Source organism: Macaca fascicularis, chromosome 4 (assembly GCF_037993035.2).
Source record: "Macaca fascicularis isolate 582-1 chromosome 4, T2T-MFA8v1.1".
Taxonomy (NCBI): Eukaryota; Metazoa; Chordata; class Mammalia; order Primates; family Cercopithecidae; genus Macaca; species Macaca fascicularis.
Genome location: NC_088378.1, coordinates 42,605,043 through 42,620,129, shown reverse-complemented (window position 1 = coordinate 42,620,129; position 15,087 = coordinate 42,605,043). Strand labels below are relative to the sequence as shown.

Here is a 15,087-nt window from a genome sequence, read left to right as displayed (position 1 = left end):
TTATTCGTGTGTACAAATTACCTCATAGAAAGATTTCCATTTAAGTCTACTGTTAAATTATTCACAGGAGATGATAGTTGGAAAACCTACTGTACCCTGTCCTAAGCTAAAGGCCCCTGTGGGTTGTCCGGGTGACTCATGCGGTAATCTGATGAGAGGCACACTTCACTGCTCCCAGCCCAGGCAGGGCCACTCAGAATGTGACACCATAGAGAGCAGTCCTCCTCTCTGCTCTATGTGATTCTCTTTGCACCTTTGTCTCTGTTCACATGCCTTCTGTTTATGCGCCTCACTCCCAGTCAAACCAGCCAACCCCAGCTGCTCTCGCAATCCAGCCGTGTTTTCCCATTGATTTCTAACTTCAGGGTGCGGCCTCTCTTGTTCTCTTCTCTAGGTTTGACAGGGCAGGCAAGCTACACATGGAAGTGAAAAGTCACAGTGCTCATTTGTGGCCTGTGAGGCCAAAAAACTGATGGCACTTGAAATTAGTTCCTATTTTTGGCTGGCAGTTTACACAGATGGCGAGTAGAGCAATTACATGCCTGGTTGCATTGAAAGGTTTGTCTAATCCTGTATCTTGTCCTCTTTAACACTTTTTATTAAGTCTCCAACTTTCATTTATGATAAACTCCTTTTTAAGGATGCAGTATATGTTGAAACATAAAATATTGCGTCTTATGGCAAGAACCTTCCAAACATATCAGTCTGTTCCTTTGACTCTTGGTAGAAGCACAAATAAATCTTTCCAAATTAATGGGCATTTGACTTAGGAATTCCCAAAGGAGATGATTCTAGAACTTCCTCTGGTAATTTATTCTGATGCCTCCAGTTTTTATAGTTAACTTTTCCTTAATGTATTACTTACATCATTTCTGAAATATATAGAGTAATATAGAGTAATTTCTTGTCCCTTTGTCAGCAGTGATGGGTAAGTGACCCTCAAATGCAGAGAACTTAATATAAAAGATTCTATTGATCATAAACGTGGTGTAAAGATCCACCTGGGGGTCATTATGCAGGGTCTGCTTCTCCAGCCATTTCAACCCTGGGGCTTCCATCCTGCTGGTGAAGGAGATGGGTGCTGGCCAAAGGCAGCTGCGACAAAGCCCTTCCACAGAGGCTCTGCCTTTTATTCCGTGAGCCCTCATTAACTCCCACTAAACATGTAATTTAAACAATCCTGTTTATTTGATTCCTAAGGCCTGAAGCTCAGCAGTGGCAAAGTGGTAGGAAGGGAGCAGTTATTGGCACATGTGATGACAGCAGAAGTTCGAATTTGACAGCCTGACAGTGAGAGGGGAGGGGGCAGCGCAGCGCGGTAAGGAAGGCGGATAAAATCTGTTCAGCACGTCTGTCCCACATGGGGACAAGGCAGTCTAATGTAGATTTTCTTGCGGAAAAATAGCTACATTAAGATGTTTTCATTACTTCGAAGATTATAGCTGAAGTTACTTAAAAAAAAATTACTGTAAAAGTAGGGATTTGTGGGTGGGGAGCGGTGGGTCATGCCTGTAATCCCAGCACTTTGGGAGGCTGAGGTGGGCAGATCACCTGACATCAGGAGTTTGAGACCAGCCTGACCAACATGGCAAAATCCCGTCTATACTAAAAATACAAAAATTATCCAGGCGTGGAGGCGCGTGCCTGTAGTTCCACCTACTTGGGAGGCTGAGGAAAGAAAATTGCTTGAACCCAGGAGGCAAAGGTTGCAGTGAGCCAAGATCATGTGCTCCAGCCTGAGGGACAGAGTGAGATTCTGCATCAAAATAAATAAAGAAAGAAATGTAGGGATTTTCCATGGCAGGGTTATTGTGAAGATTAGCAATAATATACAGGAAGCATATGGCACAAAGTAGCCTTGGACCTACTGCTGGGAGGGGTGATTGGTATGGCTCTTGGGTTGATAATCCACATAACTAAAATGTAGGGCTCATCGTGGTTGCTAAACAAATATAGCTTGAGTCAATATAGTAGCTTCTTAAGAAGCCCACTTAGGATGTTCTCAGCTAATTAGAGTATATATCTAATATGCAGAGTTAAAATCTAAATATTACCTACAAAGCTGATTTAAACCATTATATTCTCTTGACCAACAGGAACTCTGATCCAGTTGTAAAAGTAGTTAATTTATTTGACTTTCTTAGATAAATGAAGATTTAATAATCAAGGCCCATTATAACAGAAATATGCACTAGCCAGTAGACAGAGAACTGGTTATTATGCAAACGTATCCCTAGGCCTTATGATTTGTGGGTGCACGGTTTCTGGAAATCTGGCATAAGTGGGCACTTACTTTGAGGGAGAGTCATAAGTCTAGTCCCCGAATGGACTAGTTATTGTTTTTGGCTGCTTGGCAGGAAATGTTCCTTTAGCTTCTCCTATTAAACCTTTCCTTGATGTATACAGGGATGGGGGCACTAGAGGAAAACACGCCAGTTACTAATGACACCAATTGACCTTTGCTGCTGTATGTATGCACACTCCACGGAGGAAGAGTTGAGGAAAGCGCTCAGCAGCCCTTCTGGTAAATACAGAACAGCACTTGGGCCGGGCACGGTGGCTCACATCTGTAATCCCAGCACTTTGGGAGGCTGAGGCGGGTGGATCACCTGAGGTTAGGAGTTCGAGACCAGCCTGACCAACATGGAGAAACCCCATGTCTAGTAAAAATACAAAATTAGCTAGGTGTGGTGGCACATGCCTGTAATCCCAGCTACTCAGGAGGCTGAGGCAGGAGAATCACTTGTACCTGGGAGGCGGAGGTTGTGGTGAGCCGAGAGCGTGCCATTGCATTCCAGCCTGGGCAACAAGAGGGAAACTCCATCTCAAAAAAACAAAAAAAAAAAACAAAAAAAACCCAAAAAAAACAGCACAAGGTTTAAGCATATATATAATTTTTTATTTTTCTTATTTATTTATTTTTTGAGACAGGGTCTCATTCTGTTGCCCAGGCTAGAGTGCAGTGATGCAACCACTGCTCACTGAAGCCTCAATTTCCTGGGCTCAAGTGATCCTCCTCCCTCAGCCTCCTGAGTAGCTGGGACCACAGGCAAGTACTAACATGCATGACTAATTTTTTTTTTCTTTTTGGTGGGTATTATTTGTAGACACAGGGTTTTGCCATGTTTCCCAGGCTGGGCTTGAACTCCTGAGCTCAAACGATTCATCTACCTTGGTCTCCCAAAGTGCTGGGTTTATAGACGTAAACCACCATGTCCAGCCAGATATTTTTAAATTAAAAATGCAGCCGTGGAGAGTAGGGAGAAGAGAATTGTGTTTATTGCTTGGGTTCCATGGATCCTTTGAGTGTGCACAGATGTGTGGCAGGGGGTCTCGTGAACCAATGAAATGGTAAACAGCATTTGGGACATTAATGGATTTTTCTGGTGAGATGGTCGTTTTTTACTTTTCCTTTTATATTTTGAGACTCTCAAAAAGTGCTTTCTACTCAGAAAGAAGAGAGTGGATGTTTGATGTTAGCCACTGGTGTTATGCACAAATATTTTACCTTTGCCTTTACAGTGGTAGTCAAAGTGGAGATATTATTCCAATTAATAATTGAAATAGACCCAGAGCACTTGGTGATATAGCAAGCATCCCTGGTAAGTGTGTGAATCTCTGATCCCAGTGGTGTCAGATGCAGCCTGGTCTTCATTACTGACTCCTCTATGTGACATTGGGTATGAACATACTTTCTCTGGGCCTGAGCTTTCCTATCTGAAAATCAAGGAGTTTAAACTATGTGATCTCAAGGACTCTTTTAGCTTTTAAACTGAGGCTGCTTTGTAGCTTCTCCCTTAGTAGTACCTGTTCTCTGTCATTATTTACATGGTATAATATGAACTGCCCATCCTAGGAAAACTTTGTAGAACTTCTGACTATCTTCTACAAGTGTGGCTGTCCCAGTAAGCTTGTAGAGCCTTTTTCTTAAAATCTCAGTGAATTTGAGTAGATGTATGATGCAAAATCCTTGTTTTAAAATTTTTAATCAAAGTTTATTTTCTATTGCAGTTTGTTAGGTTTAATGTATTTGATCGATGCTGAGTAAAGCAAAGTGCTGCGAGACCTAGTTCTCTACTTGTTGCTTATTTGCTTTACTCCAAATAACACTTGGGGGAAGGAGATGCCGACCCAAGTTTCTATGATGGAAAGTTGCAGGGACTTCGAACACCCCTATGACTATGCAATTGCAGTAAGTTAGCCTTGGGTGAAATGCTACACCCAAATGCATTGCAACTTATGGCTCTAGGTAGTTTGCAGAGGAAGCTCAGGGCTAGAGCCTGCAGCTAAGTGCCACTAGTATAGCTCTCTGATGACTCTTTGTGATAGGATGATCATTCAAGATTGGAGAGGAATAACCCCCAGGGGCTCCCAGTGATAGGGCAGAGGAGAATCCTCAGTCCCACACTCTGGCTGCTGGTGACAGGCAGGAGTGACAATAACAGGTACAATAATGGCTGCGTTTCACCTTTGTTGGAAGCTGGGGTCCATTATATTCTCTTTGGAAGTATGTTTCCTTAAATGATGGACATTCCTAAATACATCTAGGAATGTTGGATGTATCTATATTTATATACTGTATTAAGCCCCTTCTCAAAATTGTAGTTTCAGAAGTATGGTTTGATAATTAATAATCAAGTTCTTTTTCTTTGTGCCCAGAAGTCTGTATTCTGCACAGACTTGCATACCCCTAACTGCGCTAAAGTTCAGAAGTTTGAGCTGCCACTGAAGTATTGACTGTGGAGAGGCGGAGTTTTCTGTCTCCAATGAGGTGCGTTTGGTGTCAGGAAAGCCTATCATCTTTCGCAGGAGTGCTTGCTCTGTAATCCAAGCAATAGCCACGCAGCCGGTTTTATTGTTTGCGGAGTCCTGCGGCTCTTAACGAGCGCTTCACAGACGGGAAGGAGAGCAAGTGGGCGGTTTATGATTCTGCCCTGTGCTAGGGCGAGTGAGCTGAGCTCTTTGATTTCTCCCAAGTGACCGTGTGGGTGAACTGTAAACTGGGTGCCTGGCTTGACCCTGAATCTTTTTCTCTAGGGCGAGGAGTTCCTGCTTTCTGCAACCGACAGCTGGCTTTCTGCCCTGGTGGGGAAAGATGCCCAGGAGTGGAGTAGGATTACAGTTTGGGATGCTAGGGACACACCAAAGAGTCGGAGTGCCCTGGCTTTGTGTTTTGCAAAGTCCTGACAAGTGCTCCTGAAATGAACACCCTGTTTCATTTTTTAAATTATACTTTTATTTATTTATTATTTTTTGGCCGTGGATATCGCTGATCTAGAAACGGAGTCCACAGTGTGGCTAGGGTAAAACATTTTTCTTTTCTTTCTTAATCCCTCCTTTTCCCTTTCTTTTTAATTGGGTGACACAGAAGCCGTCTTTTTGGATAATGCCGTGCCTGACTATCAGCGTTGTCTAAGAGGGAAACAGCAGGCGTGTGGAGAGGTCCTGGGCCAATGCAAAAAACCCAGCGTTTTGTTTGCTGGTCTGTTCTTTGTCTCTAGTTGATTTTGAAAAGAAGATGAAAAAGGAAGGCTCTTCAGGTTCCTTCAGACTCAAGCCGAATGCAGGTTCTCTCTCACGTGCTGTGAGTTGGATAAATTTCTCCTCCTTGTCCAGGCAGACAAAGAGGCTGTTTCGCAGTGATGGAGAGCTCTCGGTTTGTGGGCAGCAGGTGGAAGTGGATGACGAAAACTGGATATACAGAGCCCAGCCCAGAAAAGGTGACTCGATTTTTTAAAAATTTAAACATTTGAAAAAGTTTGTTATGTACAATTCTTTGTTTCTATCACTCCCCCTTCATGATTTTTGCCCCCATTAGGAGTTTCTTTTGAAATGTTTGTTTTTGTATTGGAATTCAGCGATTCAGCTTGAGCTTGTATCCTGTATCATTCAAAGAAGGATAAAGTAGCTGTTATTTGTTCTTGGCAGCCTCCCTCCCTCCATCAGAGCCACATGCTCATGTGACTTATGAAAAGTTCAATGATAAACCACCACCCCAAAGAGAATCTCCTGCCCTTATAGCAATCTGGGGCTAGAACGTGGAGCTCTTGTAAAACTGCACTGAGAAAACTTCAGGAATCGTACATAGTCTTCTTGCATCCTTCTTCTAAGATTGATGAATTACATGAATGCTTGAATTAAGCTGGTGTTGGGCTATGACATCAAGGAAAATGAACACGCGAGGGGCTTAACCCTGATAAGTTGGTCCCAAGGAGTTTTTGGATTTTTTTTTCTCCTTTCCTTCTTTTAACCAGAGTTTTAGTTTTCTATCAAGTTTCTTTTCAGATTGACGTTGACTCTGTTCTCAGGATTAACATGTTTTGCCTCCAAGATGAAAAAAAAAAAAAATACCAGTCCTGCTGGGAGAGAGGGAAACAGGTCAATATTTCTTAACATACCCCTATTTTATATTTAGATTTTCTGAGTTCTTCCTCTTGGTGTGTGTAGAGACTGAATTGTTAAGCTCTAAAATGGTTTCTGCATTCAGTGCAGTGGGTAAAGCCCAGTAGGGGAGTGCTATTTAAGTATCACAAAGGAACCAAGTCCAGACATTCCGCGTGATTGTGTTTTCCCTGTTTATCACATTCTTCCCCGTGCCAAGAGAAACCTTGCTGGAGTCTTTCAGGGACCTGTGCCTCCCCCTGCTTTGGAAAGCAGAACTACTGAAACGTGAGAGAATCAACTAAGTTCAATATGTGCTTATGAGTATAGTAATTATATTGCACAGGCTGAGTGTTAATGCAGCCCTTCTTCAGGGTGAATGTGTGTAAACTATTTGTTCTTGTCTATTAAACTATGGCACAAGAGGGACTAGCTAATAATATTTGAAAGTATCAGCTGTTTATTATATCAACAAGGTGATCAACAATGACCCACTGATTCTGAGCTTAAAAATGTGGGTTTTCAGTTCAAATGCTGTGTGATTGCCAGGCTTAGAAAAGGCATTTGTGCGTTCTGGCTGGAGTTGTATAGCTTAGTAAGTCCGTGAACTTTACTTTTCTAAATCAGGAATAAGCTGTGGTTTTGGTAAATGATTGGGTTGTAATGTTTGAAACAAAAATGTTTGAAGGGTGGATTCAGTAGTGCTGTGGTCGCGAGAGGGTATAGTTTTGATTCCTTTGGGCTTTGCCGAAGGTCGCTTTTTAGGACTTGTTTGACTTGAAGTCAACCACTGTCAAGTCTCTGTTAATGATTGTATACATGTGAGCACGAGGCTGTAGGATTTCTACTGTAGATGCTTCATCTGAATTAGCATTAAAGGAACAGAGACTGAATTTGCATGTATTAGTTTTAGTTGGGAAATAAAGCAAATACTGTACACGTGACTTGTGGAAAATAAAGAAGTCATTGTAAAGGACAGGGGTGACTTGTGAAGGGAGGACTTGCTTACGTAGCAATACAAAAGATTGTGCCCTTTATCCCTTAATGGAATAGGGGATACAGTAGCTTCATGAAGATAAATGGAAGCATAATACATGGTGTAAGTTTATGTGTTTTTTAAAAAATAATTGGGCATGAATAATATGATTTTTGACATATGGTGTCAGAGAGAATCCTTAAAAAGCTGCTTATACATCAAAATTCATGGCATTATATTCTGTTTTCACATTTGACTTACAAAAGAAAATTGGCTTCCAACTTTGACATCTTGTCTCAGGGGCATGTTATAACAGTTGATCTTTTCTCCACACAATTCCTTTCTTTGGAGAAATACAGAAGTGACATTTGTTTATGTGAGCAGATCAAAAGAGGAAAAGTCTTCAAGAAAAATTATGCAGAGATGAAGTTTCTCAGAAGCATCAAATAGGCTGACACTCTAGCGAGGATTATCCGGCAATACTAAGAATGCCCAGTGGCCACGTTAGGATTTGGTTGCAAATAAATATGCACTGGGAGACACACTGGTCTGATGGGAATGTGTAGCATCTTTTACATCTCTCTGCCCAGATCACACACAGCCTAATCCACCTTCCTTTCAGTTTACTCCGCAACCCCCCTAACTTACATTAACATTTTTTGATTTATACAGATTGCCAAAAACCTGCTCTCCCTCCTCCCCGCTCTCTCTCTCTCTCTCTCACACACACACACACACCCACCCACAACCATTATGCAGTGACAGCTCGAGGTAGGGCAACTGTAGCATAACAAGCCAGCCTCTCATCAGTGGTCCCCCTGCGGGATCTGTGGTTGGTGGAGGTCCGGTTCTGCAGCTCCTCCCCTCCAGCAGCTGCTGCCAGCCCGCACTGCTTGCCTGTTCCCTGCCCACTGTCTCCAGGTATGCTTTGCACCATTAGCCTGCTGAGCTCCTACCATCAGTGTGTTGTATGAGACACATTCAATTTCTGAAACAGAAGCTCTTTTAATAGGGAATTTCTATGCTGGATTGTTATCAGGAACATGAAAATAAAGTTTTGAAGTGGTTACCCTTATGGATATCTTTCGGTACAACAAACCAATAGCTTTATGATTTAATGTCAAGAAACTAAGGATAAAATTATAGTGCTTGAGATTCTTCTTTCTTTTGAGAATCTTTTTTAAGATTAGAAGCTACTAGTATGCATTTTCTAATTAGACTACTGTTCCTGAGCTTAAAAAGTAATTACAAGATACATATTGATGGGTCCAAAGCAGCCACCAGTAAGCATCTGTATGTTTTCTTTTGTATGTGTGTTTGACAGCACACTACAAGTTTCAAAATTCTCTTGAATCCCCGTTTATACTCGGAGAGGTAAGAATGAATTGGGTAACAGCAATGATCAATTCTTATATTATTAGTATGATATGACCCACTGCAGTAGTAGATGAGGTTTTAACTTAATTAGCCATACAAATTAAGGGCGTGAATCAGTATCTTCTTTATAGTAAAAAAGTGGAATGCAGTGGTAGATGAGACAATATGTAACTTTTCATGTGAAGTTGCGAGAGCATTTATTGGTGGAATCATTACTTTTATTGGTGGAACACTATGTGCAGGGTACAAAGAAAGATAGCACTTAGGCCCTGAAGTCATGGAGTTCATGCTTAAATGGAGAAGCAGATAAGACATCTAAAGTGGGGGTTTAAAGAGAGAATGTAGGATAATTGTGAAAAAGTGCAACACGATGACCTAGATGAGAAGGTCCGGATAAGAGAAGGTCCAGATAAAGGAAGTTTATCCGGAACATTTTCATGTTTTCATGGTCTTCTGACTGTTAGCATTTAACTGAACAAGATTTAATGAGTACCTGCTGCTTTTCTAGCACTGTGGAAGGTCCTTGAGGAAAACTAATGACTAGTAGTATTTATTCTGTGCTTCCCCTTTCTTGCTCACTCAAATAAAACTGAAAGAGGTGGAGTCATAATGGGGTGTTTGTCCTCTCATTGAGCAGAGCTTGTTTTGTTGTATCCTCAGCTCTCCATTTAGCTGGGCAGAAGCGTGATTGATGATCCTGGTATTGACAGGTCAGCAGATAGAGAGGGCAATTGACATGCAAAGCCTTGCTTCAAACAATATTTTATCCTTTCCTTCTGGACTTTATCATACAGACTAGTAATGTTACCAGCTTGGAATCATTTGAATGTCAGTGCCCTCCCTTCTCAGCCACTACAAAAATGGCCAGAGAATGGCCATACTAGGTATCAAGGGTAATGAATAATCCATATACTAGATAACCAATTTTTGAGTGCGGGAGTTGGATCTATTAAAATAATTTCATCCCAATTATTCTCCTAATAAAATAGTTGCAGAAAGCAGGATCCTTGTGCATAATTAGATTACTAATGTCCAGATATTACAGTGGAGAAAAATGACATGAAAGACCAAAAGCAGCTAGGTCAAAAGTCAAGATCTTGTTTCCATGTAAATAGCTGTGGTTTATTTCTGATAATAAATTCCTTAAAATGGTGGGATTTAGGAATAGCTTCCTGGGCCAGGTGTGGTGGCTCATGCCTGTTATCTCAACACTTTGGGAGGCCGAAGTGGGCATATCACTTGAGCCCAGGAGTTCAAGACCAGCCTGGGGAACACGACGAAACCTTGTCTCTACAAAAAATAGAAAAAGTAGTCAAGCGTGGTGGTGTGCGCCTGTAGTCCCAGCTACTCAGGAGGCTGAGGTGGGAGGATTGCTTGAGCCCGGGAGGTCGAGTCTGCAAGATCACACCACAGCACTCCAACCTGGGTAACAGAGCAAGACTAGGTCTCAAAACCAAACAAACATAAAGACTGGGTCTCAAACCAAAAAAAAAAAAAAAAACCTCCATAAAAAATAGCTTCTTTATGGCATTAAGAAAACCTAAGAAATATTGAAAAATATTGTTAAGTAGCATCACAAATTTGAGAGTGAAACAGGATCAGTAAGTTTTATTTATTCCGAGGGTTACTACATATATCGGAAAAATAGCCAAAGGAAGTTTTACTGTGGTGTGTTAACAAAAGAGATCAGTGAATGTCATGGTATTCTTTTTACTTCCTACTGAAGTTGACATTCTGTGAAAGAGACACACAGTGAGTGCCACTTAATATTTTATCTGGTTTGTTGAGACTGCCCTTTATTGACCTTTGATTATTATTATTTTTTTTTCTGAAGTTGGGACTGTTGTCTCACTGCCTTGTTTTGTTGTAAAATGTCTTTATTTGCAAATTAAATTGTTGAAGTTCGATTTAAATGATATTTTGTCTAGTATCCTTCCTTTTTTAGTTTAAAAACTTTGTGCATTTGTTTTGAGAAGAGACATTTAAATTATGAAAAATATCTTTTTTGAAAATTATGAAAAGTATCTTAAGAGTGATAAAAGAAGCAACTTATTGTCAGGGCTTGGGTGTGGAACTGAGTAACCTGTGTTCTTTTCCATTAAAATGTCTTTGTTAAGTTACAGAAACCTTTGAAATTGATCTTTACGAACAGTTTACTTTTATTTATTTTTTTTGAGACGAAGTCTTGCTCTGTTGCCCAGACTGGAGTGTGATGGCATGATCTCGGCTCACTGCAGCCTCTGCCTCTGGGGTTCTAGTGATTCTCCTGCCTCAGCCTCCTGGGTAGCTGGGATTACAGGCACCTGCCACCACGCCCGGCTAATTTTTGAATTTTTAGTAGAGACGGGGTTTCACGATGTTGGCCAGGCTGGTGTTAAACTCCTGACCTCAGGTGATCTACCCACCTCAGCTTCTCAAAGTGTTGGGATTATAGGCGTGAGCCACCATGCCTGGCCAACAGTTTGCTTTTTATAATTTTAAAAGATCTTGCATATTATTTAGGGTTAATTTTTATGTCTCATGCAATTGTTATAAAATATATTTCCATGTCATTTCAGGGTGTTTTGGTTTAATTATAACATGTTCTGTCAAATTAGAGGGGTTTGTTTGTTTCCTTTTTTTTTTTTTTTTTTTTAGAGACAGCGTCTTGCTTTGTTGCCCAGGCTGCAGTGCAGTGGCACAATCATAGCTCCCTGTAACCTTGAATTCCCAGGCTCAAGGGATCCTCCCCGCTCAGCCTCCTGAGTAGCTGGGACTATCAGCACAGTGTACCATGCTTTTTGAATTTTTTATTTTATTTTATTTTTGTAGAGGTGGGGTCTCTCTCTTTTGCTCAGGCTGATCTTGAACATCTGGCCTCAAGTGATCCTCCTGCCTTGGCCTTCCAAAATGCTGGGATTATAAACCTGAGCCACCATGGCTGGCCTGGAGTTTTTTTCAAAACTACAGTCTTTTCTATCAAATACTTCAGTTTAATCTCCTAAAGGTCTGCTGTGTTTGAACCTGGATGTCTGTCCTCATAGAGTTTAGGCCCTTATTGGCTCTTACATGGATTTCTAAATGATCTTCTGTTCTCTCTTGCTTTCTCCACTCTTGTTCCCCTTTGATCCATCCATGAGTCTACACTGTTTCCAGAGTGATCTTTCTAAGATACAAAAACCAGCTGGTACCAGTGGCTCAAGCCTATAATCCCAGCACTTGGGGAGGCGCAGCATTTGAACTCAGGAGTTCATGACCAGCCTGGCCAACATGGTGAAACCCCATCTCTACTAAAAATACAAAATTTAGTTGGGTGTAGTGCATACCTGTAATCCCAGCTACTTGGGAGGCTGAGGCAGGAGAATCGCTTGAACCCGGGAGGCGGAGGTTGCAGTGAGCTGAGATCGCACCACTTGACTCCAGCCTGGGTGATATAGCAGGCCTCTGTCTCAGAAAAACAAATAACAGAAAAACCCACAAAAACAACTGGATCACCTTTCTGTAGCTCCCCATTGCGTACAGAATGAAGCCCACATCACTTTACATGGTGTGAAACCTTACGAGATCTGCCTCCGTCCTCTCCCCTCCAGAACTAGCATACAGACCCATTGCTTTTTCATAACTCCAGAAACTAGCACCTCACGTTCCCTCTTATTCCCTGTGCCAGGGTGCTCCAGTCGCCTCCCCTGCCTGTTAACTTCCTACTTATCCTTCTAGACTCGCTTTAAAACTCTGTGAAGTCTTCTCTAACATCCTCAAGCAGAGCTGATGGCTCTTGTCTATGCTATTTCTCTGCCTTCTTCATTCCTCTCTAATTGTGTTTTTCATGCACTGGATTATGCTTACTTGTTTACTTGTCTGTGTCTTGAACTAGCCATGACCTGTTTTAGGCCAGAGACTCAATCTTATTATTATTATTTTTTAATCACCAAGGCTAAGTGCTCAATAAATGGTTGCTGAATGGGTAAACTTAAGACATCTGGGACTCGGTTAAATGGTGCTGTGCACATAGGCTAATGTGCTAAGCAAATACTTTCTGAATTTGGCTTAGTCCAGCTAATTTTTGTATTTTTTAGTAGAGACGGGTTTCACCACGTTGGCCAGGTTGGTCTCGAACTCCGGGACTCAAGTGATCCACCTGTCTCGGCTTCCCAAAGTGCTTGGATTACAGGCTTGGCTTGAGCCACTATGCCCAGCCTGTTTTTGTATTTTGGGAAGATCGCTCTAGAAACAGTGTAGACTCAAGGATGGATCAAAGGGGAACAAGAGTGGAGACAGCAAGAGAGGACAGAAGACCATTCAGAAGTCCAAGTTATGTGTAGCACTGTATGCTTATTACCAGTGCTCTCAACTCTGGACTTTTTTGAGTGTAATAAAAGAGAGGGTTCTGTTTGTGGAACATAATTTCAATGGCATACTTTTGGTGTTTTCTGTTGCTTCATTCAAACTATGTACGTATCAAGCACTTTGTATAAAAAAAAAATTTTGATCAGGGCTGTTTTGACCAATTAGTAAAGTTGGCTTTAGTGAACAGAGAGGAGATATGGAATTAACGATGCCAAGCCTGATAAGGAGAGGCTCCATCGTGCTATTGCAATCTTTTCTTAACTGGTTTCCCTGCTTTCACCTTTGTACACACCGCTTCCCTCCCCACCAATTGGGCTGATCTTAACCTAGCAGCCTCAGTGATCCTGTTAAACCTCAAACATGAAACATGTGTAATTTCACTACTTGAAACCCCTCAGGTGCTTTCCTTCTCCAGGGAATTAAATAACTAAACTTTGACAATGCTCTCTAAAGCCCTATACATTCTGCTTCCCTTACGCCATTGCCTCCTTGTGCTTCCTCCTCACTCTCTCCTCCACAGTCACACCAGCCACACTGTGAAATGGGGTAATACCTATTCATCATACATATCAGTAGCAGGTACAATTTATTTATTGAATAAATGAATGTTTGTTTAATAGATAGGCTGTAAGCCTACAAATGTGATCCGTTGTATTTAATGATACTGGCCATTGGATTGATAATCTCTTCACTATCAATAGTCAGTTGAGTCAAAAAATGTCTTTATCCTAGTGTAGACTATACTATTATGTAGAATTTCCAGTTGTAGAAGTGTCTTTGGAGTACTTGTATAACCTAAGCAACTCAAGTGGAACCTATCACTTCCTTTACGTAATCCTTCAAGGAATTTGTATCTCAGTGTTGACGTCAAATCCTGAAATGATTAAAATACTATATTGCAAGTCATGTCTGAATCAGTTAACCTACCCATAAGGTTAATAATGGCTAATATTTAGTGAATGTTTACCGTGGCGAGACACTATTATTAAAACTTTACATGAGTTCATTCATTTAATAAACCTAGTCTGGATATCATAAGTAACCAATAAAAACAATAGTTGATTTGGTAAGGAAGGGTCAGATCATTAGAGAGAACTGAAAACTGGGCAGAGAAACAGATGTGGGGAGGCAGGGAACGGAGTATAATTCTTCAGACGGAGAAATGACATTGAAAGCACCTAGGGCGTTTTGGTGTCAAGGACTTAATAACTTTTGGTTTAAGGGCAAATACTCTGCTTTGAAAATATTTGGTGCTTCATACTTCTCCTAGATTTGAAGCCCTTTGAAGTCTAGCCTGTCTTTTTCAAGTGCCTTGCACTTTGCAGATAGTAAGTAAATATCTGTTGTGAATACTTGGTTGAAGCTGTGTTGGAGGGAACCCACTCTGGTTATGGCATGCAGAAGGGATTGGAGCATTAGAACTTAGAACTCGGTCATCTAGGGGCTGAGAAAAGACAAAGTTCTGATTGAAGGGATTATATAGGCACATAAGGGAAAGTAGTAATGAAACCACAGATTTTCATGTTAGGCTCCCTTTTTGTGTGTGTGTGAGACAGAGTATTACTCTGTCCCCCAGGCTGGAGTGCTCTGGTGTAATCTCGGCTCACTGCAACCTCTACCTCCAGGGTTCAAATGATTTTCGTGCCTCAGTCTCCCCAGTAGCTGGGATTACAGGCATGTGCCACCACACTTGGCTAATTTTTGTTGTTGTTGTATTTTTAATAGAGACAGCGTTTCACCATGTTGGCGAGGCTGGTCTTGAACTCCTGACCTCAGGTGATCCACCCACCTCAGCCTCCCAAAGTGCTGGGATTACAGGCATGAGCCTTCACACCTGGCCATGTTAGGGTATCTTTATTAAGAGAAGTCACAGATTTTCATAATTACTTGTTCCGTTAGCAACAGCATCTGTGATTTTTTCCAATGTATAGTTATACTTTTTCTAGCTTTGTGAACTATGGGTAGTCTTTACCTTATATTTCTAATCTCCCTAATTAAAGATTATATTTATGGCAATCACTGTCTTA

General features: G+C 41.4%; 1 protein-coding gene across 6 annotated transcripts in view; it reads left to right on the top strand.

Moving 5' to 3' along the window:
• The window catches only part of NHSL1 (NHS like 1), a 234,648-nt gene that overhangs the window by 79,347 nt on the left and 140,214 nt on the right, over window positions 1-15,087 (top strand). For 2 of the 6 annotated variants that reach the window (XM_005551966.4, XM_005551965.4), the window contains exon 1: window positions 4,858-5,720. The exons of 3 other annotated variants lie outside the window; for them this stretch is intronic. In XM_005551966.4, the coding sequence (XP_005552023.3) occupies window positions 5,519-5,720 (202 nt within the window). In that variant the 5' untranslated portion in view covers window positions 4,858-5,518. Of the gene's footprint in view, window positions 1-4,857; window positions 5,721-6,546; window positions 6,670-15,087 lie in introns of those variants that run through there. One more of the 6 variants, XM_065543462.1, reaches the window with a different exon arrangement.